The following is a 25,517-nucleotide window of genomic DNA, read 5'->3' on the forward strand; positions in this document are numbered from 1 at the left end:
TCAGTGTCTCTCTCTCTATTCAGTGTTCTCTCTGTCATGTCTCCTCTTCTCTCTCTCGTCTCTCTCTCTCTCTCTCTCTCTCAGTCTCTCTCTCTCTTCCGTCCGTCTCTCTCTCTCTCCTCTTCCTCTTCCTCACTTCCCCATCCTCCTCCACCCCTTCGCTGTCAGAAACACAGACAGTGAGAGAGATAGAGACGCTGGGGGGGGCGTCCCAGCACGCTGTTGGAGGACTCCCGATGCTGCAGTCAGTAAGTAGAAAATGTTTTATTTATTGATTTTTTTTTTTTAAACATTTATTTTTCATTAATTTTTTTGATTGATTTATTGGTTGATTTATTGATTGATGATGGCTCTTTTTGTAAGACTGAAGTGTTTAATGTTTGTAAACTTCCCTTTAAACTCCCACCCCCCATTCCCTACGCCTGATTTGTAACCTAAGCCTGATTGTCGAAGTATAGACAAGGTTTTTCTGAGCGTACAAAAATCTGCACTTACTCCATTCTAAGTTAGTTTGGAGTAAGTTTTCACTGCCTAAACTTTCAAAACGTGCGTAAGTGGCCGGACACGCCCACTTAAAAAAAAAAAAAATCTGTTCCAAACTGAAACTGTTCTAACTGACTAGAACTGGAGCAAACTAAATGCCGAGAATTGTAATTTCTAAGATACTCCATTCTAAACCAGTTGCTCCAAAAAAACAGGAGCAACTCAGGCCGAAACTTGGCCCCATTATCTTATATGCTTCGATAAGATCACCTCTCATTCTTCTGAACTCCAGTGAGTATAGTACCAACATACTCAACATATATTCATAAGTCAACCCCCTCATCTCCGGAATCAACCTAGTGAACCTTCTCTGAACAGCCTCCAATGCAAGTATCTCCTTCCTTAAATACGGAGGCCAAAACAGTACGCAGTACGCTAGGTGTGGCCTCACCAATACCCTGTACAGTTGTAGCAGGACTTCTCTGCTTTTATACTCTATCCCCCTTGCAGTAAAGGCCACCATTCCATTTGCCCTCCTGATTACTTGCTGCACCTGCATACTAACTTTTTGTTGTTTCATGCACAAGGATCCCCAGGTACTGCAGTATTTTGTAATCACTGTCCATTTAAATAATAATTTGCTTTTTTATTTTTTCTGCCAAAGTGGATAACCTCACACATTCCTACATTATACTCCAGCTGCCAAATGTTTGCCCACTCACTTAGCCTGTCTATGTCCCTTTGCAGATTTTTTCTGTCCTCACAATTGGCTTTCCCACCCTCCTTTGTATCATCAGCAAACTTGGCTACACGACACTCGGTCCCTCTATCCAAGTCATTAGAATAGATTGTAAATAGTTGAGGCCCCAGCACCGATCCCTGTGGCACCCCACTAGTTACTATTTGCCAACCGGAAAATGACCCGTTTATCCCGACTCTCTGTTTTCTGTTAGTTAGCTGATCCTCAATCTATGCTAATATATTACCCGCAATCCCGTGAACTTTTATCTTGTGCAGTAACCTTTTAGAACACAACGTAAGAAATAGGAACAAGAGTAGGCCATACGGCCCCTCGAGCCTACTCCGCCATTCAATAAGATCATGGCTGATCTGATCATGGACTCAGCTCCACTTCCCCGCCCAATCCCCATAACCCCTTATCCCCTTATTGTTTAAGAAACTGTCTATTTCTGTCTTAAATTTATTCAATGTCCCAGCTTCCATAGCTCTCTGAGGCAGCGAATTCCACAGATTCACAACCCTCTGAGAGAAGAATTTCTCCTCATCTCAGTTTTAAATGGACGGCTCCTTATTCTAAGATCATGCCCTCTAGTTCTAGTCTTCCCCATCAGTGGAAACATCCTCTCTGCATCCACCTTGTCAAGCCCCCTCATAATCTTATACGTTTCGATAAGATCACCTCTTATTCTTCTGAACTCCAGTGAGTAGAGGCCCAACCTACTCAACCTACCATCATAAGTCAACCCGCTCATCCCCGGAATCAAGCTAGTGAACCTTCTCTGAACTGCCTCCAAAGCAAGTATATCCTTTCGTAATTATGGAAACCAAAACTGCACGCAGTATTCTAGGTGTGGCTTCACCAATACCTTATATAACTGTAGCAAAACTTCCCTGCTTTTATACTCCATCACCTTTGCAATAAAGGCCAAGATTCCATTGGCCTTTCTGATCACTTGCTGTACCTGCATACTATCCTTTTGCGTTTCATGCACAAATACCCCAGGTCCCGCTGTACTACGGCACTTGGCAATCTTTCTCCATTTAAATTATAACTTGCTCTTTGATTTTTTTCTGCCAAAGTGCATGACCTCACACTTTCCAACATTATACACCATCTGCCAAATTTTTGCCCACTCACTTAGCCTGTCTATGTCCTTTTGCAGATTTTTTGTGTCCTCCTCACACATTGCTTTTCCTCCCATCTTTGTATCGTCAGCAAACTTGGCTACGTTACACTCGGTCCCTTCTTCCAAGTCGTTAATATAGATTGTAAATAGTTGGGGTCCCAGCACTGATCCCTGCGGCACTCCACTAGTTACTGGTTGCCAACCAGAAAATGAACCATTTATCCCGACTCTCTGTTCTCTGTTAGTTAGCCAATGCTATCCATATGTGGCACCTTATCGAATGCCTTCCGGAAATCCAAATACACCACATCCGCTGGTTGCCCCTTATCCACCCTGCACGTTACATCCTCAAAGAACTCCAGCAAATTTGTCAAACATGGTTTTCCTTTCATAAAACCATGCTGACTCTGTTTGATTGAATTATGCTTTTCCAAATGTCCTGCTACTGCTTCCTTACTAATGGACTCCAGCATTTTCCCAACGATAGATGTTAGGCTAACTGGTCTATAGTTTCCTGCTTTCTGTCTGCCTCCTTTTTTAAATTGGGGCATTATATTTGCGGTTTTCCAATCCGCTGGGACCTCCCCAGAATGCAGGAAATTTTGATAAATTACAACCAATGCATCCACTATCTCTTCAGCCAATTCTTTTAGGACCCTAGGATGTAAGCCATCAGGTCCAGGGGACTTGTCCGCCTTAATCCCATTATTTTACCGAGTACTACTTCTTTAGTGATTGTATTAAGTTCCTCCCTCCCTATAGCCCCTATCTTATCCCCAATTGGGATGTTTTTAGTGTCTTCTACCGTGAAGACCGATACAAAATATTTGTTCAAAGTCTCTGCCTTTTCCCTGTTCCCCATTATTAATTCCCCAGTCTCATCCTCTAGGGGACCAACATTTACTTTAGCCACTCATTACTGTTTTATGTACCTGTAGAAACTCTTACTATCTGTTTTTATATTTCATGCTAGTTTTCTTTCATAATCTATCTTCCCTCTCTTTAGTATTTTTTTAGTCGTTCTTTGCTGACTTTTAAAAGTTTCCCAATCCTCTGGCCTCCCACTAGTCTTGGCCACATTGCATGCCATTGTTTTCAAGTTGATACTATCCTTTATTTCCGTCATTAGCAACGGATGGTTATCCCTTTTCTTAGTCTTTCCTTCTCTGGAATATATTTTTGTTGAGAGTTATGAAATATCTCCTTAAATGTTTGCCACTGCTCATTAAAAGTCCCACTCATTGGGCCCAAGTTTCCACATGATTTGCGCCTGATTTTTAGAAGCAACTGGTGGAGAACGGACTATCTTAGAAATCGCAATTCTCCACATTTTTTTTTCTGCAGTTCTAGTCAGGTAGAACAGTTCTACTTTGGAACAGAATTTTTTCTTCAAAAGGGGGCGTGTCCGGCCACTGACGCCTGATTTGAAAGTTTCCACAGTGAAAACGTACTCCAAACTAACTTAGAATGGAGCAAGTGAAGATTTTTGTAGAACTGAAAAAACCTGTTCTGCACATTAAAAAATCAGCCGCAGGTTACAAATTAGGCGTCCAGAACGAGGTGGGGGGGGGGGGGGGGGAGAGAACTCATTAAATTCGACAATAAATCCTTATTTATACTTCTACAAATATTATACAAATAAATCCAAACTGAATAAACATTTATAAGCATCTTCCTACCTGTGTGAAAGTGCTTCAGGCACGGAGAATTCTGCAGCCGTTCATTCCCGCGGGTGGGGGGAGAAGGGAATTAAACAGTCGCTTCGTTCCAGTGGAGGGGGGGGGGGGGAATTAAACAGCCGCTTTGTTCCCGTGGAGGGGGGGGGGGGGGAATTAAACAGCCGCTTTGTTCCCGTGGAGGGGGGGGGGGGAAGGGAACAGCCGCTTTATTCCCGTGGAGGGGGGGGGGGGGAATTAAACAGCCGCTTTGTTCCCGTGGAGGGGGGGGGGGGGAATTAAACAGCCGCTTTGTTCCCGTGGAGGGGGGGGGGGGGAATTAAACAGCCGCTTTGTTCCCGTGGAGGGGGGGGGGGGGAATTAAACAGCCGCTTTGTTCCCGTGGAGGGGGGGGGGGGGAATTAAACAGCCGCTTTGTTCCCGTGGAGGGGGGGGGGGGGGAATTAAACAGCCGCTTTGTTCCCGTGGAGGGGGGGGGGGAATTAAACAGCCGCTTTGTTCCCGTGGAGGGGGGGGGGGGGAATTAAACAGCCGCTTTGTTCCCGTGGAGGGGGGGGGGGGAATTAAACAGTCGCTTTGTTCCCGTGGAGGGGGGGGGGGGAATTAAACAGCCGCTTTGTTCCCGTGGAGGGGGGGGGGGGAATTAAACAGTCGCTTTGTTCTCGTGGAGAGGAGGGGGGGGGAATTAAACAGTCGCTTTGTTCTCGTGGAGGGGGGGGGGGGAATTAAACAGTCGCTTTGTTCTCGTGGAGAGGAGGGGGGGGGAATTAAACAGTCGCTTTGTTCCCGTGGAGGGGGGGGGGGGAATTAAACAGCCGCTTTGTTCCCGTGGAGGGGGGGGGGGGAATTAAACAGTCGCTTTGTTCCCGTGGAGGGGGGGGGGGGAATTAAACAGCCGCTTTGTTCCCGTGGAGGGGGGGGGGGGAATTAAACAGTCGCTTTGTTCCCGTGGAGGGGGGGGGGGGAATTAAACAGCCGCTTTGTTCCCGTGGAGGGGGGGGGGGGAATTAAACAGTCGCTTTGTTCTCGTGGAGAGGAGGGGGGGGGGAATTAAACAGTCGCTTCGTTCCTGTGGAGGGGGGGGGCGGGAATTAAACGGCCGCTTTGTTCCCGTGGAGGGGGGGGGGGGGGAATTAAACAGTCGCTTCGTTCCCGTGGAGGGGGGGGGGGGAATTAAACAGTCGCTTTGTTCCCGTGGAGGGGGGGGGGGGAATTAAACAGCCGCTTTGTTCCCGTGGAGGGGGGGGGAATTAAACAGTCGCTTTGTTCCCGTGGAGGGGGGGGGGGGGAATTAAACAGCCGCTTTGTTCCCGTGGAGGGGGGGGGGGGAATTAAACAGCCGCTTTGTTCCCGTGGAGGGGGGGGGGGAATTAAACAGTCGCTTCGTTCCCGTGGAGGGGGGGGGGGGGGAATTAAACAGTCGCTTCGTTCCCGCGGAGGGGAGGGGGGGAATTAAACAGTCGCTTCGTTCCCGCGGAGGGGAGGGGGGGGGGAATTAAACAGTCGCTTCGTTCCCGTGGAGGGGAGGGGGGGGGGAATTAAACAGTCGCTTCGTTCCCGCGGAGGGGAGGGGGGGGGGAATTAAACAGCCGCTTTGTTCCTGTGGAGGGGGGGGGAATTAAACAGCCGCTTCGTTCCCGCGGAGGGGAGGGGGGGGGGAAGGGAACAGCCGCTTTTTTCCTGTGGGGCGGGGGGGGGGATTAAACAGCCGCTTTGTTCCCGTGGAGGGGGGGGGAATTAAACAGTCGCTTCGTTCCCGTGGAGAGGAGGGGGGGGGAATTAAACAGTCGCTTCGTTCCCGTGGAGAGGAGGGGGGGGGAATTAAACAGTCGCTTCGTTCCCGTGGAGGGGGGGGGGGTGAATTAAACAGTCGCTTCGTTCCCGTGGAGGGGGGGGGGGTGAATTAAACAGTCGCTTCGTTCCCGTGGAGGGGGGGGGGGGGTGAATTAAACAGTCGCTTTGTTCCCGTGGAGGGGGGGGGGAATTAAACAGTCGCTTCGTTCCCGTGGAGAGGAGGGGGGGGGAATTAAACAGTCGCTTCGTTCCCGTGGAGAGGAGGGGGGGGGAATTAAACAGTCGCTTCGTTCCCGTGGAGGGGGGGGGGGTGAATTAAACAGTCGCTTCGTTCCCGTGGAGGGGGGGGGGGTGAATTAAACAGTCGCTTCGTTCCCGTGGAGGGGGGGGGGGGGTGAATTAAACAGTCGCTTCGTTCCCGTGGAGGGGGGGGGGGGGTGAATTAAACAGTCGCTTCGTTCCAGTGGAGGGGGGGGGGGGGTGAATTAAACAGTCGCTTCGTTCCAGTGGAGGGGGGTGGGGGGGGGAATTAAACAGTCGCTTCGTTCCCGTGGAGGGGGGGGGGGGGTGAATTAAACAGTCGCTTCGTTCCAGTGGAGGGGGGGGGGGGGTGAATTAAACAGTCGCTTCGTTCCAGTGGAGGGGGGTGGGGGGGGGAATTAAACAGTCGCTTCGTTCCAGTGGAGGGGGGGGGGGGGTGAATTAAACAGTCGCTTCGTTCCAGTGGAGGGGAGGGGGGGGAATTAAACAGTCGCTTCGTTCCCGTGGGGGGGGAGAACACAGCCGTTTCGTTCCCGTGGAGGGGGGGGGGGGAGGAGACAGTGAGAAGGCTGCAAGTGCTAATGTGCTTTTATTAAAAAATGTTCAAAAATTAAACAGCTACAAAGAACTACAAAAATGGCCGAGTGCCAATGTTTTTTTCACACTGCGCGTGCGCGAACGCTCCAACGCGCACGCACAGAATTGCCGGCAGGAAAAAAAACAAATTTAAATAGTACCCGCCCCCTCCCACTTACAAAATCGGCGCGAGTGTAGACTCCGCCCCCCTGGGCGCTGCGCCAGGCAGACAAGGAACTGCAGAACGCTCCAGAATTGCGAGTTTTTTTTTAGGCGCGAAAAACGGGCGCCCAGCTCGGAGGGGCGCCCGTTTTTTATCGTGTGGAAACTTGGGCCCTTTAATCTATTTTCCCAGTCCACTTTAGCCAGCTCTGCCTTCATACCTTCATGGTCTCTTTTATTTCAGCTCAGGACACTGGTTCGAGATCCAATTTTCTCACCCTCCAACTGAATTTGAAATTCAACTGTGTTATGGTCACTCATTCCGAGAGGATCCTTTACTAGATCATTTATTAATCCTGTCTGATTACACGATACCAGATCTAAGATCGCCTGCTCCCTCGTTGATCCCACAGCGTACTGTTCAAGAAAACTATCCCAGATGCACTCTATGAACTCTTCCTCAAGGCTACTCTGACCAATTTGCTTTGTCCAATCAATATGAAGGTTAAAATCGCCCATGATTATTGCCTTTCCTTTTTTACAAGCCTCCATTCTTTCTTGATTTATATTCTGTCCAACAGTGTAGCTACTGTTCGGGGGCCTATGGACTAAGCAATGTACAAGTATAACATTCTGTGCTTGACTCAGGCATTTGTTGTTTTTGGTGTTGCAGTGCAGTTTCTACAAGTATGTAAAAAGAAAAAGATTAGTGAAGACAAATGTAGGTCCTTTACAGTCAGAAACAGGAGAATTTATAATGGGGTACAAGGAAATGGCAGAACAATTAAATAAATACTTCTGTTCTGTCTTCAAGGAAGTGGACACAAATAACGTCCCAGAAATGCTAGGCAACAAAGGGTCAAGTGAGCAAGAGGAATTAAAGGAAATGATTATTAGTAAGAAAATAGGAAAATAGTGCTGCAGAAACTGATGGGACTGAAAGCTGCATCCCAGAGTACTAAAAGAGGTAGCCATGGAAATAGTGGATGCATTGGTTGTCATCTTCCAAAATTCTGTAGATTATGAAACTGTTGCTGCAGATTGGAGGGTGGCAAATGTAACCCCACTATTTAAAAAAGGAGGGAGAGAGAAAACCGGGAACTACAGATCAGTTAGCCTAACATCAGTAGTAGAGAAAATGCTAGAGTCTATTATAAAGGATGTGATAATGGGACACTTAGAAAATATCAACAGGATTAACAAAGTCAACATGGATTTATGAAAGGAAAATCGTCTTTGACAAACCTACTTGAGTTTTTTGAGGATGTAACTGATAGAATAGATAAGGGAGAATCAATGAATGTAATGTATTTGGATTTTCAGAAGGCCTTTGATAAAGTCCCACATAAGAGGTTTGTGTGCAAAATTAAAGCACATAGGATTGGGGGTAATATACTGGCATAGATTGAAAATTAGTTAACTGACAGGAAACAGAGTAGGAATAAACACGTCTTTTTCGGGGTGGCGGGCAGTGACTAGTGGGGTACCACAGGGATCAGTGCTTGGGGCCCCAGCTATTCACAATATATATAAATGATTTGGATGAAGGAACCAAATGTAATATTTCCAAGTTTGCAAACAACACAAAACTAGGTGGGATTGTGAGTTGTGAGGAGGATACAAAGATGCTGCAAGGCGATTTAGATAGGTTGAGTGAGTGGGCAAACACATGGCAGATGCAGTATAATGTGGATAAAGTTATCCACTTTGGAAGGGAAAACATAAGGGCAAAGTATTATTTAAGTGGTCATGGCTTGGAACATGTCGATGTACAAAGGGACCTGGGTGTCCTTGTACACCAGTCATTGAAAGCAAACATGCAGGTGCAGCAAGCAGTTAGGAAGACAAATGGTATGTTGGCCTTCATTGCAAGAGGATTTGAGTACAGGAGCAAGGATGTCTTACTACAGTTATACAGGGCCTTGGTGAGACCACACCTGGAGTATTGTGTGCAGTTTTGGTCTCCTTACCTAAGAAAGGATATATTTGCCATAGAGAGAATGCAACGTAGGTTCACCAGACTGATTCCTGGAATGGCAGGGCTCTCATATGAGGAGAAATTGGGTCGACTAAGCCTGTATTCACTAGAGTTTAGAATAATGAGAGGGGATCTCATTGAAACGTATAAAATTCTGACTGGGCTGGACAGACTGGATGCGGGGTGGATGCTTCCCCTGGCTGGGAAGTCTGGAACAAGGGGTTACAGTCTCAGGATACAGGGTAGGAAATTTAGGACCAAGATGAGAAATGTTTTTGCTCAGGAGGGTGGTGAACCTGTGGAATTCTCTACCACAGAAGGCTGTGGAGGCCAAGTCACTGAATATATTTAAGAAGGAGATAGATAGATTTCTAGACACAAAAGGCATCAAGGGTTTTGGGGAGAAAGCGGGAATATGGTGTTGAGATAGAGGATCAGCCATGATCATATTGAATGACGGTGCAGGCTCGAAGGGCCGAATGGCCTACGACTGTTTCTATTTTCTATGTTTCTATGCCCAGGGTTCACTGCATGGCTCATTGGTTTAATTTTTGGCCTCTTCTCATCAATAAAGCGACAATCTTTGTTGACACTGAACCTTTGTGGGAGAGTTAGGAGAGGGACAGATACTGAGTCTTTACACACAAGCTAGTTTGTTGGGCTGGATCTTCTGAAGTAGAACTTTTAACATTATTAATGGAACAAAACACACAACTACTATGGTAGAAAATTGGGATGTAATCTACTTGTACAATTGTACTGCTGTTTGCATACCATCTGCATGCAATCAATGACACTTCAAGTTAAATTGAAGTGTTCAAGGTTTTGTCTTCATGGGCTCCATAGGTGTGTACCATGTAGCATTGAGAGCCACATATTAAGTATGTTTAAATCCATGTTACATAATTTGCATACATCTCAAGTTACTGATTCAGGATTTATCTACAGAAGAAACAATAACGCTAAAAACAAACTCCCAAACCCACAAAATTCAGACAACAAACCAACAAATTGAAAGCATAAGTGCAAATAGGAGCAAGTTACCTCAGCTTCAAGGGCTGATGTGGCTCTGCGGCTGTAGGTTGGACATTGCTGCATTAGGTTGAATTAATGGCCGTGGTAATTGTAGTTTGTAACTTCGTATCCTCAGGTGGAGGCATAGATATATTAACGGTATTATAACATTTCGAGATCTATGCAAGTATGCAGTAGCAACATGTTAGATTGTATTGGTATTCAGTGGTGAAATCTGGCTTGTAGGGTAAAAAAGTTGTAGGCGAATAAGTTTAGCATAACTTAATAAGCCAAAGCACAGTTATATTTCAGTTTGTGTGCTGTTTGTTATGGTACTACTGATCGCGACTTCATCCTCGGTACCTGTCTCTGCAGTCTTCCCTGGGTGGAGTGGATTTCAGTGCATTATTGGAATCAATCATTGTTGTAGAATTGAATAAAGTTTGGAAATTTACTTCCCCAAGTTGTGTTTATTTAACTTTTACTTGTCCATAGAAAAATATAATTTCTGAAGTACTCCAGATTCAAAAGTTAGTTATTACAATTATTGGATAAAATAAAATGGATACTAATATTTGACTCCTTTTTCTTTAAATGAAGATCTGTCGGGATTGACGCTGCAAAGTTCAGGTAAGGAACTCCCTATCAATTGCTTATGGGTTAATCTAGCTGTTTGGGTTATGAATAGAATTTGCTGCGTCCTCTGGGATTTGGTGACTCTCTTTCTCGGCTTTTCTTTCATCTTTTTGATTACATGAGTTCAACTAGATTTCATGAGTTCAACTTGAGTTTAGACTGTCGGGTGTTTAATGGAAATCTCTTTTGACTTGAGAGACTAATGACACATATGCAGAATATTGGAGTTCTTATGGTGTACTGCTGGGTTTATTTCACAAGTGTGAGGATCAGTTTTAAAAATACATCTAAGTGACACATTCTGTCTGGTAATACTGTGTAGTGTTAAGTGTTAATGTTTATGAATAAATTTATTGTGTGCATTAAATTTAGTTAATAGTTAATTTACATTGAATCGAGCTTTCCTTGTGAAGTATGTTTAACTTACCTGCAGAAATGAAGTGTCAAAATGTACATCATGCATCCCTTGAAGCTGTTGGGATAATCTCAGTTGACCCTCTTAAGCAAGGAGAGCTCATTAATTTCCTTAAGGATGAGTAGGAAATTTTGACTAATCCAGGACTTGATGAGGGAGTTGACAGGTCTGCAGCTCTGGGTCAGTGATTGCAATAGTTTCTGGTCTGTGTAGTTCGGTTGCGTAGCTTCTTAACCAGCAGAGCCGCTGGGAAAAGCAGGCTTTGCATTGTTGAGGTTACCATGCAGGATTGTGAGCTGACAAGATAGGCAGGGAATTTGTTGGCGGTCTTCTAATGCTACTCTAGAGTTTCATAATAGGTTTGTCGAGGTTGTCCTAGGTTGACTTACCCTATGATTCTCCAGTCTCCAGTGAGGAAACGCCTGATTGCTACTCAGCAGCTTCATGCAGTAGTATGGGTGAGATTAATAATTGTAGAGTATCACAGATATGAATCTGTATCCCTGCTCTGGGTTTTCGTGAAGTTGAGTCCTTTTTTTTTAGCCTTAAAAAATCAATATCTCATGTTTTCAGAAACCATCTTCTATACGTCTTTGCTAATGAATGTTTAAAAAAAATAAAATGAGAAGGAACATTTTTGAGGGCAAGGCTCATTTTTCTAACTGGGGTTATCATCATAGCAGTCCCTCAATCGAGGAAGACTTGCTTCCACTCTAACTGAGTTCTTAGGTGATTGAACAGTCCAATACGGAAATTACAGTCTCTGTCACAGGTGGGACAGACAGTCATTGAAGGAAAGGGTGGGTGGGGAGTCTGGTTTGCCGCACGCTCCTTCCGCTGCCTGCGCTTGCTTTCTGCATGTTCTCGCCGACGAGACTCGCGGTGCTCAGCGTACTCCCGGATGCTCTTCCTCCACTTAGGGTGGTCTTTGGCCAGGGACTCCCAGATGTTGGTGGGGATGTTGCATTTTATCAAGGAGGCTTTGAGGGTGTCCTTGAAACGTTTCCTCTGCCCACCTGGGGCTCGCTTACCGTGTAGGAGTTCCAAGTAGAGCGCGTGCTTTGGGAGTCTTGTGTCTGGTATGCGAACAATGTGGCCCGCCCAACGGAGCTGGTCGAGTGACACCAGTAATGTCCATCTTACATTCAGATCGGGGGTGGGCGGACCGCTCTAATGTCTGCAGCCAGCTTTAGAGGCGCATCTGGGGGCATTCTGGGTTACCACAGGAATTCTCACCTACACCCTTTCTTGGGGCTGGTGGAAGCTCAGTGAGTGTGGATTATGTGCTGGGCCTACTAAAAGCCTCAAAAATATAAAGAGTGAAACATAATCAATCCCAGAGAAGCTGATTACTTTGTGACTGCAGTCCTGTAGTCACACTTCTGGCGGTGGAGCAGGAACCCAGGAATTTCAAGCCTCCAATATTTCATGTTTCCGATATCAAATGGTTGAGAGTGAGTATACAATTTGCACCAAAACCACTAGGAGGTATGCAAGAGCACACTGGAACAGTGCTCTTTCCGATTTTAGTTTAACTAGATCTAGCAGCACTATCCGCTTGTATCTATACGAACATTTGTATCCCTGATTCTGCCCAATTTTCTGGCCTTAGTGTCATTTAATTATTGGAGGCAGACTCCTCAGCCTCTACCCATTGAGTCCCACCAGATTGGGGAGGTGGACGTCGGAGCAGCACCTTGCCTGTCAAAGGGGCTAAATTTACATTGTAAAAATTGAAGTTTTCGTCTTCAGCCTTTGAATGCCTCATTCCGTGAGCAATTGCACAGGCTGTGACATTATTTTGTGAGGAGGGCGGGGCACTTAACATTGGAGCAACATTGGCACCGGAGACGAACAGCCATTCCTGGCATGCAGCATTACAAAGACTTGGCACACAAATACTTCCTTCATTTGTACCATGTTTCCACATGCATGATATTAGTAGGTGTATTCTATAGCAGCAGAACAAGCTTGGGGATCTGGCAGAGCAATTATTTTGCCCCTGACAGCCCCAAATTGGTTAAAATATTGGCAGGTGTCGGCAAGTAATTTCGGACTCGGTATCTAAAGTAAAGTAAATAACACTGACTTTGACGTGGTCCTTGAGGGCTGCCAGCCCTTATGGAATTGTACCCCAGAAAAAACCTTCACTTTCAAGGTGGAATCAAGAGTACAATACTGTAAATTATAGCATCTTCGCAGTCTTTAGTAACTTGTTTTCAGCAAGTGTTGGTGACCTTGTGTTGCATTATTTTGTTTTATTTGAAAAGGGGTATTATTACTTCAACATCCTAAAATGTTCCTTTTCAGTTGAATCCCAAAAAAGCTAAAGTGAATTGTTAACACAGTTCATTAGTGCATTGGTGTACTGTAACATGGTGGTGGGACAGAGCACATTCTGTCATTCTGTATGTACAAGCAGATATTCAGCATGGCAAGTGGAGGCACTTCCCTAAATGGAGATGAGCCATGCTTTTTATGTAGTTACTAGTTTCTGATTAGAGTAGTTTTAGGGGCCTGGAAAGAGGTTTACACATCTGTCTGCTTGCCCACCCACCTGCTAGATTTAAGGCCCAAATTTTCCCCAGCACTGGGCACCATTTATTCGGTGCTCAGTGAGTTTTTTGGCGCCGAAGCCCAGTTCAAAGATTCCCCAGTGTTGGGGCGCCGGCGTCTACTACCAGCGCCAGAATGTTTGGCGCCATACATTCTGGCGCTGGTGTACCTGTGAAGAAGGTTCCTGTGCCATTTCTGGGCTGAAGGTCAAGTTTCCACCCTGCGAAAATTTTTACCCCGGCGCTCAGTCCCTACAATCACCGTCTTGAAAAAGCCTTACCCATCAGTTGGCGAAACCCGCTGGCCCGCTCCTATCCCCGGCCGAATGGACTCCCTCACTTTAACTTTTAGCACAATTAAAAATGCTACATTACCTGTAGGTAAGTATAAAAATAAAAATGTTAACTGAAAACTTAACAATAATGCTGCTCCTGCGATGTTAAACTGCATTCAGGCCATAAAATTTTTAAAAATTAACCTTTTTCCATCGATGCTTCTGGGTCCCAAAATCGACCAAAGTCTTCAAAAATTCTTAAATTAACCTACCAGGTTCCATCTTTGAGACATCCACCAAGTTTTTCAAAGAAGTTGGAAAAATGAAGTTTTGTGAACAGCAAGGACAGCCGTTAGAGCAGCCTTCTGCTGTTTCTCCTCCTTGACTGCAGCCGCCGCTAGCCCCCAGCCGAAGGTTTTTAAAAAAACATTTTCTTTGCGCATGCGCAATTACTTGCCTGTTTTTTTTTTCCTGGAGTGCATGTGCTGTGTGGTTCCGGCACACATTTGAAGCCACACCCTGCCAGTTCAGCTCGGGTAGCACCAGCGCCAGAAGGTGCACATGGTGGAAGGTGACTTAGTTTTTTTATATTCAGTGCTGAGGGGCCAAATAAAAACGGGCCTCCAGGTAAGTGAGCGCCATTATTTTTTTTGAGGGAAACGGGCCCAATGAATGGTTGATGACTCGGAAGACCTTTTTAAAAGGCAGAAAATAGCTGAATATGAAAAATATCCTTTTTGTTGTCATAACTGCTTATTGGCATATTTTCTCTTCAAATTAATTTCAGCTCCTTCAACCCTTTTAGTTAAAGATGAATTTGTGAATGAATACGTGCAAGTTGAAGGACCGCAGTCTCTGTTGAACACGGATGGACATTCTTTGCAGACAATTCAACATCCACCTAGCAGCAGGCAACCAACTGAAACCTATAGTGGACCAGCCATGTTAACACCAGCAGAGCCCAGTACTCCCAGCACCACCAATTTCCCCAGCATTCCTGTTGCCACCACAAGTAAGTGGAATTTATGGTTGTTAATGTAAATAAGGCTTGCATATATATTGTAGAAAAGTGAAGTATTGAATACATTTTCATGAAATATGGAATTTTCAGTATCCCGCATCAAAAAACGTATTACATTTTCAGTCATGCTTTACAGCTCTGCATTGTACTTGAAATTTCAGTGCTGAAAAACTTGTGCAGAACTTGTTAAAACAGTTCTTTGGAACTCTGCTGATGAGATTATTTTGATTTCTGGTAAATCCAAGACCACTGGCTGCTCTGATCTAATAGGCTTTGCTCACTTGTTGTGGAAGTAAAATGATTCAGATTTAATGTGTTGCTTTTAACAATTCTGATTTTGGGTGTTGTAATAAAAGCTCTATTTTAACCAATTGGTACCATAATTTAAATTTGGTCCTTGGTTCTATTTTGCACAAAAATAGTGCAAAGAATAATTGGTTTCACATCTGCAGATTGGCTACAGGATCCCAACTATGTTCTGGAGAAAAATAAACTAGGATTATGTTTTTTGGCCAATAGTTTATTCATCACTAGAAGTAGCATTTCTACATCGACATATGCGATGGTACTTCAATTACTTCAATCACCACTGAAATAGGTAGGCATATTGGTTTAACATATTGTCTAAAAGATAAAACCTCCAGACAATACAGGGCTCTGTCAATACTGCACTGAATTCTAGCTTATATGATCAACTGCCAGAGTGAGGCTTGATCCCACAACCTTCTGACCTGAGACACGAATGCTGTCTCAAATCAAATTTAACCCACTTTGGTTTGTATGCCTCAGCTATTGATTGGACAAATTATCTGAGTCATTGAGGGGCCTAAAAAGCTGAAAGATTTCATTATTCTAAATTCATTTGTATGAAAATGTTTCTCACACATGTATTTTATTTATTGTACATTTTGTACTTTTCTAATATAAATTTAGTATACATGTATTTTTAAAGACTTACAGTATAAGATGGACGAATGGAGTGAAAAAACCAAAAACCAGCAGATCTTGAAAATCTGAAACAAAAACAGACAATTCAGGAAAGACTAGGTCAGCCAGCATCTGTGGAGAGAACCGCCAAGTTGACCGTTTGTCAGAATTAGGCGGGGGTTGAGATTAACTTGCATTGGAGCATAAAACTGGGTGGGGGGTTGGGGTCTCATTATGGAAACCACCCAATTTTCCTTTCTGTTGAAATAGGGAGATTTCTGTATTGGTTGTCTGATTCACAATGCCAATAAGTTGAAACTTTCCCCATGGGTTTTGAACCGCTAACTGATCTGTTCTCTCCATAGATCTTGACTGAACTGATTTTAAAGTTTCCTATTGATTACACAAGAGCATTTTCTGGTTTTGGTCTAATAGTGTTTCGTAAAGTTTTCCCAAAAAACAATTTTAGCTCCACCTCAATTTTCTTGCCTTTTTCCTTCTTGCAAGGCTGTGATCAATGATCGTTGAATCATTGCACCAAAAATTGTCAAATATGGTCAGCAGCCTGAGAATTGTCTCCAGGATCATCATAAATGCAACAAAGTGATCCAAGTGACAAAAGTGGACATGTTGTGAGCACATTCCATGCACCTATATCATCTCTGTTGATCAGTTCAATAAAAACTGATATACAGATAACTTCTCGAAGGGCCGAATGGCCTACTCCTGCACCTATTTTCTATGTTTATGTTTCTGGTGGAACCCTATAAATTCAATTGTGATGGGCAAAACAGTGATTAGCTGTATAATGGGACAAAGCAGTTTAGTTACCTTTATTGAAAAGGCAGATGAAAGGCTCAAGACATTGTAATTAAAGTCACAAGGTAAGTAGGTTTAGTCTGTGAAATCTTCATAGAGCTTGCCACTTGTCTCCATTGTGTCACAAGATAAACATTTCTATCTTGTGTAGTATGAAGAGGAATCTTCAAAATCAGTTTTTCCTGATTTCCAATAATTTCCCAAATAATTTTGGGATTTTAGGTAGTGAATTAACACAAAAATGCTAATGCTCCAAATTTGAGAAGAAAACCATGACATTTTCTAACCAAAAATAATCCAGTGGTGTGATGCATATATGTCTCTAGACTTGATTTTCAGCGGGACAAGAAACCAACGCTGTGCAACTTGGATTTTTTAAAAAGGGAATCTGGGTGGTCTTTAGGTTCTGTTATGAGGACTATATTCTTTATGCTGCAGCAAGAGCTGAATTCCAGAGGCGAGGCGCGAGTGACTGCCCTGGACATCAAGGCAGCATTTGACCGAGTGTGGCATCAAAGAACCATAGTAAAACTGAAGTCAATGAGAATCTGGGGGAAAACTCTTCACTGGCTGGAGTCAAACCTAGCACAAAGGAAAATGGTTGTGGTGATTGGAGGTCAATCATCGCACCCCAGGACATCGCTGCAGGAGTTCCTCAGGGTAGTGTCCTCGGCTTCAACTATCTTCAACTGCTTCATCAATGACCTTCCCTCCATCATAAGGTCAAGTGGGGATGTTCGCTGATGACTGCACAGTATTCAGTGCCATTCGCAACTCCTCAGATAATGAAGCAGTCCATGGCCGCATGCAGCAAGACCTGGACGACATTCAGGCTTGGGCTGATAAGCGGCAAGTAACATTCACGCCACCCAAGTGCCAGGCAATGACTATCTCCAACAAGTGACAATCTAACCACCGCCCCTTGATATCCTCCACCATCAACATCCTGGGGTCACCATTGACCAGAAACTTAACTGGACCAGCCACATAAATACTGTGGCAACAAGAGCGGGTCAGAGGCTGGGTATTCTGTGGCGAGTGTCTCACCTCCTGACTCCCCAAAGCCTTTCCACCATCTACAAGGCACAAGTCAGGTGTGTGATGGAATATTCTCCACTTGCCTGGATGAGTGCATCTCCAACAACACTCAAGAAGCTCAACACCATCCAGGACAAAGCAGCCCACTTGATTGACACCCTATCAACCACCTCAAACATTCACTCCCTCCGCCAGCGGCGTACCCGTGGCTGCAGTGTGTACCATCTACAAGATGCACTGCAGCAACTCGCCAACATTTCTTTGGATGCACCTCCCAAATCCGCAACCTCTACCACCTAGAAGGACAAGGACAGCAGGCATATGGGGAACACCTCCACGTTCCCCTCCAAGTCACACACCATCCTGACTTGGAAGTATATTGCCATTCCTTCATCATCACTGGGTCAAAATCCTGGAACTCCCTCAGCACTGTGGGAGGGCAATTCGGGATGGGCAATAAATGTTGGTCTTGCCAGCGACGCCCACATCCCATGAACGAATAAAAAATGTCAGTCTTTCATTCCTAGTATGGAGCAAAGATAGTTGTGCACTGACACAGTTGCCACTCTGATCCCCTGACAACTAATGTCATCAACCAAAGGCAGACTCTAGTCATACACTGAAGCATTGTTTGCTAAAAGCAAGATTGCAGCAGTGTATAATTGCCAACATTTTTTAATGTCACACTATCATGACGACAAGTAAGTAATTTTAGCCACAACCATAAACATAGCCTCTTTAATCTTAACTTTACTTTTAGTTTAAAAAAATACAATCTAGTTGTTAGGTTATCCCCAGTATTCTGGCCCGTATTTATCCCTCAATCAACATAACAAAATATCTGCTCATTATCACATTGCTGTTTGTGGAAGCTTGCTGTGCGCAATTGGCTGCTGCATTTCCCACATTACAACAGTGACTGCACTTCAAAAGTTATTCATTGGCTATAAAAAGCTTTAGGACGTCCTGAGGTCGTGGAATGCGCTATATAAATGCAAGACATTTTTTTCTTGCGTTTTAGTAATGTTTAAAATTGAAATTGATTCTTACTGATTTTTCTCCTTGATTTTGGGGCTTTCATTCCCCTCTTTCTCTTAAACACATAACTAGAGGAAAACGGATTTTAAAATTGACGACAAAAACAGACATTAAAGATCCTTAAACATGAAGAACAATAACTATTCAGAGTATATTTCAAGACAGCGGTGGCGAAATACCCCTGCTCTGCGCCTCCAGTAAACGCCTCCAGGGGCGCAAACGAGGCGGGAAAGTGATTTTGCCTGGGTGGGATGGGGGCACTACCGACTCCCGCGAAATGATGCGGGAGTTAGCGGAGGCACGAAACCGGCAGCACCGTGCCACTGCTAGTAGCGCCCCGGCCGCTCTGCCTCCGGTGATGATATCAGTTTTGCCCCGCAGCAGCCTGTTTTCGCTCCACGGCCGAAATTGGGCTGTGCCCCGTGAGGCTGCCACAGGCGATGTCAGCGCCAGCCTCGCAGGTCGTGAACAGGGCCGTACTTCGCTCGCGGGGTGAAACCTAAAGGGAAAGCTGCCATTCTCCATTTCAGTGGCGAGCTGAGGCCACGGCATGCTGCATCCCCGGTGGCCTAGTGGAGACCCATCAAAAGCCCTGCAGAACTCCGAGTCCCTCCCCTTTAAACAGAAGGGGAGGGCCCTTGCAATGCGGCGTAGCGCTCTATCGTTCGCCTGGATAGTGCCCCGAGCCCAGCCTGAGAGGAAGTGGAGCGCGTGACATTGTGCTTCACTTCCTGTCAGGGACGGTAAACCCAATTTTGCTTCCAGGGTGGGACTTCTGCGCCAGACGCAGATTGTCCGGCCTCAAAGGTTACTGCCCCAAACGGGGCGATACACAATTTTGGCCCCAGTATCTCATCTGGTTCAGGCAATTTTGCAAATCGTAAGAGTTAAGCCTGAACCAAGATGGTTTATGATAATCGAACACCACACTTTCAGTACTCTTTTAAACTCCAAGGGTGCAGATGTTTTTTTAAAACCTTGATTTCCAGTGAGTAGACAAAATCACTTTTTTAAAAAAACAGACAATGGTGGGAATGCACAACAGGACAAGTGGCATCTGAGAGAAAGTTAATTTCACACACTAGATTTTAAAACTATCCTTTTCTTCCAGATGCTTACTGATCTGTGAATTTCCAGCATCTTTTTGTGTTTATTTCTGATTACCAGAATTTGCAATGTTATTTTTACCAATAAAAATCATGTTCTTTTGAATTGTTTGCACGTTATTTATTTGTTTGACCAACTTTTGGTCACCTGAACTAATTTCTACTTATGCGGCTCAGTGTCAAATTATTTTACCTCTCAATACTCCTATGAAACGCCTTGGGACCTTTCACTACGTTAAAGGCACTAAATAAATACAAGTTGTTGTCAACAATGGTTCATTCTACGCGAATTGTTATTAGAGCATACCCCCAAAAGCTGATTGATGGTAAGAAGTACTGTTTCTCGCAGACTGCAATGTATCCATCTTTGTTAGTTGCAGTGTCTCCCTCAAATGTGGCCATGTGGATGGGGAGAAACAATTTTGAAAAAATGGTAGCGGTTTGGGCAATATTTGGTCTGAGAATATAGTAAAATCTGTCTAAACCTCAGAATTCACCTGAAGTTGCATCACTAGAATTTTTCAGGATCTGTTGGTCGCTATCAGTGCTTCATAATGGGAGTGCTAAATTCCTGGGAATGTATTTTGTCTTACACTCCAATTTATTTCCCTCAGGTCAGCCAAGCAACATGTTGCCAGTGAACCACAATGATGGATTAATACAGATTGCCTCAGGGCCTCAGCAAGCAGCACAGCAGAATGGCTTTCCAGCACAACCAGCAACCTACCATCACAGTAAGGAAGCAGTATTCCAGAGTTATATTTTTATATCATAGTGCTAAGTGATCTCTGTCTACAGACATGGCTCAAACTGTTGGTCATGTTGGTCACAATTTATAATAAATCCACTGTGGCTAAGACTGTAGTTTGACTGGTTCAATCCAAAGCTTGCTTATTAGATTGCGTTCCCCCCACATAGGAAGCATCTTATCCAGGTTGCAAAGCACATGCATTATATACATTTGTGTGTGTGTGTGTGTGTGTGTGTGTGTGTGTGTGTGTGTGTGTATATGATGACAGATTCAGTAAGTATAAATTTAGTTCATGTTGGCAGATCAGTAGTTCTTACCACAATTTTTTTTTTTTTTTTACTGTTGATCCTACTATCAAATGATTTTTTTGGACTTGATTTCAACGCTTATTTTACAAAAGTTCAGATTTTTTTTAGTTTAGAAATGACTTGTTTTAAACAATTTGTCTTGTCCAATTTGAAAATTGAAAAGTGTTTGTATCTGGGAGCATAAATAATAAGATAGCAACTAACCGATCAAATAAAGAATTTAGGAGGAGTTTATTTGCAGAGTGGTGAGAATGTGGAATTTGCTGCCACATGGAAGTGATTGAAGCAGATAGCATTGGCACATTTAAGGGACGGCTTGATGCATACGTGAGGGCGAAGGGAATACAAGTTTACGGGCAAGTGGGAAGTAGTAATTAGCGTGTGGAATATAAACATAGATCATTTGGGCTGAATAGCCTGTTTCTGTGCTGTTGATTCTATGTAATGGTTCATGCCTTGAATCTACCTTTCCACTGTTACCAACTGATCCTCGAACTGATGAGGTTAAATTGCTTCCAAAACCAAGAAACTTTCATTGTTCTGTATCTTACCAGTTAAACATCACACTCTGTTTTTCATGCAAGTTTTCCTGCCATTGTGAGTAGGAACAGGAGAAAAACATAGACACTGGAGTACCGTGATTTTATCAGCAATTAAATGTTTAATACTTGGGTGGGAAACTATGGAGCAAAATTGTTAAATATACGGACTTGTACGTTCTGCATTTTCTGTACATCAAAGAATGGGGTCCGATTTCCATTCATTTTGTTGCACATCCCGTTGCATTAGGACGCAGTTATGATTTGGCGCTGTTCCTGAATTTTTTTGCACAAGTTGCACCAAAATTGTGACTTTCCCAAGAAATGCGACTGGCCGATTTGGAAATGCATGGTTACGATGCGCTGCTTCAGTTTGTTTACAGTTTGTGACTGGGAAAATTACTCAAAAATTTAACGGTGCAGGAAACTTCCAGTAAATGCAGCAAAACAAAACTTCAGAGAAGAGAAGTTGGGTGGCCTGATTGTAGAAGTGCAGCACCATGAGGAGGAGCTGTTCAGGAAGGAGAAAACCAAACACTGTTCCCTGGGTGGCAAAAATCTTAAATTTGGTGGTCAATATTTTGAAGAAAATCAATGCGCTCTTCTCTTTACCCAAGATATATTTGAGAGGAAATAACGGTGGTACAGCCTGCATTAAATCTGTGCTGTTTCTGCATTGGACGTAGTTGGAGGAGGGATGTGGAGGAAGCAGGGTTCACCCGTGAAATCCTGAACCTCCCAAAGCCTTTGGCAGGAGGTAATGCAGGTGCGCTTGTTCATCATACCAGAGACGATCATCCCATTCAGATTGATTAGTTACTTTAAATCCATACAAATCACTATCTCTTTTGTTGTTGGTGCTAATTCCACCTTCCTTTTTACTTTGCAAATCAGGAATTGGGCCTATTTTCTTTTTCAATACTTCAAATGAATCAGTACATACTGTGCAGTCAACTCTCGGTGTGAAAAGTTTCTGCTTTAAGGTACAGTTAGTTTGTCGTTCCTTTAGCTTGTAGCAGCACCCCCTGATTTTCTTCTACCAGTTCTCACAGAAAACATCTCCTCACCCAATTCTCCATGATTTTGAAATCATGCCTCATTCCCCCACAGCAGATTTTTCCCCAGTAAGAACAGGATGAACTTCCTTAGGCTGTTCCGTTAGGCCAGGAGACATCCTTGTTACCCTTCTTTTGAATCCTTTCATATGAATGTACTTGTCCTCCTGGATAATCGATATATGCTGAGATTCCCCCTTCACCTGTTTTTCTCACAGATACCATGGCGCCGTCGAACCTTGTGACCATTGAAGATGATGATGAGGAGGAGGAGGATGAGGATGAGGATTTTTATGGGGAACCCCAGGAGATCATTCATCCAGATTCTCCAGGGAATGATCCAGATAACGGGCCAAATAGGTGGAGGCCTTCGACTTGGGTCCCTGAAGAGACTTTGTTTAAAATTGAGGAATGCCACAATGCCATGTTGATCGACGGTTTCCAAAGGATTGAAGAGGGAATTCATGGACTTCGGCAAGACATGAACGAGCACATGGAGAATTTGTGTGGTTCCATTGACTCACTACGTACTCCCCTGCAACTAATAGGGCAAACCCTTCAGGGTCTTCTCACACATTTGCGGGCGAATCAACAGCCAGAGAAGATGGATACAGGAACTTCCAATAGTGAAGAGGTTGTGGAACCTGGTCCCTCTAATATCTCTTCAGATACAGAACTTGGCCAGAGTGGGAGGAGGCCTTTCAAAAAACAAAAAGTTAATTGAAAAAAATGAAATAGTACGGTTTGCCAGGAGACAATTTTTAATCTTCTATATGTTACAATTTTTTTTGGAAGAGGAGATCTTGCCTTAACCAATAGAGGTGTGACATCACATCTGGGTGGGCTTCCTACAAAAAAAAGACAAAATGAGTACCTTCCTTGTTTTTAAAAAAACAACATTTCTCTTTCTCTTTTAGTATGTTGCTGCGCTCACAAATCCCCAATGCATCCCTGTCAAAAGAAATCATAAATTAACTGACATGCCTGATCATATTCTGTCATATTGTTGCACTGCATCAACATCCATCCCACTTTAACTTGCCACAACTGAAAGTTTGGCTACATTGTCTTGGTAACAGAAAAATATTTTAATGGAGCATAATGTCTCAAGAAAATGTGTAGACGTGTGTCTTTGCAACTGAAATTCCCTTTGTAGGACACCAAATACACTTTTTTGTAGCACATCTTGTGGTGCAGTGTGACTGGTTATACTTGACTGTCTGCAAGAATGAAGAACCCCTCACCTATGACTTTTAAGACCTTGCATCGGCAAAAAGAGAAAACAAAAACAAAGGGTGGAGTTTATGATGCATTTGGAATGCATTTATCAAGGAATTCTGACTTCTACCAATCAAAACTTCCATGAGCCAGCTTCTTTTAATCTCTGGTTGGAGGCTGGAAAATTACAGGAACTGTGATGTGTACCAATCATGGGAAATGCCCCCCAGCGTATTCAACCGTGATGTTGCTAATTTTGCACTTCGTATGTTAAAACTTGAAGGTCTGGGTTGGGCTAGTATACAGATACCTATGCACTTGGGTAGTATTTTGCTCCTGGGCATTGGATTGACTAGCTAGAGGACAGAACTGCTTTGTATTCTGTAGCTGAGTCTGGTCTAAGAGAGAGCTGATTGATTGAACATCACCAAGGCAGCTGTAATCTGGCTGTTACATATTGACATGGACAACTGATTTAGTTGAGTTTGTTATTTATTTGGAAAATGTCGATTATGGGGACATTGTTGCAGTGGTCACTTTGAATGCACAGGTAACATGGCTTTCAGCTATGAGGTTCTCCAGATCCTCCTTGAGCTCCACACATGCACACAGTAATGGTGAGAGACCTGTGTTTCAGAATAGTTTGGATATTGACCCATTCTGCCCCCCTCTTGTCTGAGAGGAAATCTTTTCTGCCATTTATCTGTGAAATGCAGTTTCTGGCAGTTTTTTCTCCTTAAGTACACTTTGCAAAATGGCCAGAGTGTTTTACAAGATGGATTTGTGGAAAAACTTCAGACTGTAAACAGTGTATTGAGAGTGAGGGGAGATGTAATTTGCTGTTTAACTGTGACAGATCTGTTGCTATTTATTACCCAAAGCGTTAGACATGTTGGAAAATCCTATATCTGGAAATAATTACCGATACAATTTCTTTGCTCAGAGGCACTTAAACTAAAACTCTGGTACCTTTGAACAGTTGCAATTCCGTTTCAAAATCGGTCCATAAAGTAAAACCGAATCGAAGAAGTAACTCTTCACTTCATACCTCTGTTATTTGACCTACATGCTTTTGTAAATGATTTTTTTAATTAAAAATTCTTTGCTGTGTTTCATTCACCATTTTATTATACCGATTTTATTGCATCTGATGGCATGTTATTTTCTTCCTTTCTTTCAATTTACAATTTTTTTGATTCTGCAAATGTAAAATGTTGTTTTGTGATACTTGCACAATTATGAAAACAATTCATTGCAAGTTTAAAGATTTAAATGACTGCAGCAGAGTGCATTTGAAATATTTTGGTCTTCAATATTGAACATAGTCTGATAATTTCATATACAGTTTATATACTGAGTAAACTCAAAGTCCAGTAAAACATCTTTTTATCACTGACATTTCTAACATAACTGTTATTAATTAATAGAAATGATTTTAAGTTTATGTTTGAAAAACAGCAGGTGGCAGTAAAGTTCTCTGTTTTACTGCCTTGACATTTTCTGATCATTTGTTGTACTTGTGCCCTATACTGTTGGATCAATTTCAGTCTCCAATAAATCTAGCTTATAATAAGCACCTTTGGTATTGGAATCTTACTATGTGAGAGACTTTTGATGTATCGAAGTGTAACATTACTTTCTTTGCATACTATGAGACTAAGGCATTGCCTAGCCTGCCTGCGTGAGACAAGTTTGAGAGACGTGCAAAGTGAGTGTTCTCAGTAAATGTTAAAAGACTGACTCTTAAGTTTTTAGATTCATTCACTGTACTTCGTGATTTTAAATCTAAGTTCCTCTCTGCCATCTTACAATTTTCATTAAGATAGCTCTTTGAATTTGTTGCCACGTAGAGGATTGTCTGTTGATTGCCATACCAAGTAGCTGATGTTAGGTCTCTACTCATTTCTCTGAGGGATAACCGGCCAAATGGCTTTAATCTGTGCTGTAAATACGATAATATTCAGTTTAATGCCAGCTTGTGACCTGTTTCTGGTTGCCACTTTC

General features: G+C 43.5%; 1 protein-coding gene across 2 annotated transcripts in view; it reads left to right on the forward strand.

Moving 5' to 3' along the window:
* Window positions 1-25,517, forward strand: part of smad4b (SMAD family member 4b) — a 119,428-nt gene that overhangs the window by 45,395 nt on the left and 48,516 nt on the right. Inside the window, exons 4-6 of one of the 2 annotated variants that reach the window (XM_070867501.1) lie at window positions 10,413-10,442; window positions 14,481-14,705; window positions 20,257-20,376. In XM_070867501.1, the coding sequence (XP_070723602.1) occupies window positions 10,413-10,442; window positions 14,481-14,705; window positions 20,257-20,376 (375 nt within the window). The remainder of the gene's footprint in view (window positions 1-10,412; window positions 10,443-14,480; window positions 14,706-20,256; window positions 20,377-25,517) is intronic. The other variant, XM_070867502.1, reaches the window with a different exon arrangement.

Source organism: Pristiophorus japonicus, chromosome 2, assembly GCF_044704955.1.
Source record: "Pristiophorus japonicus isolate sPriJap1 chromosome 2, sPriJap1.hap1, whole genome shotgun sequence".
Classification (NCBI taxonomy): Eukaryota; Metazoa; Chordata; class Chondrichthyes; family Pristiophoridae; genus Pristiophorus; species Pristiophorus japonicus.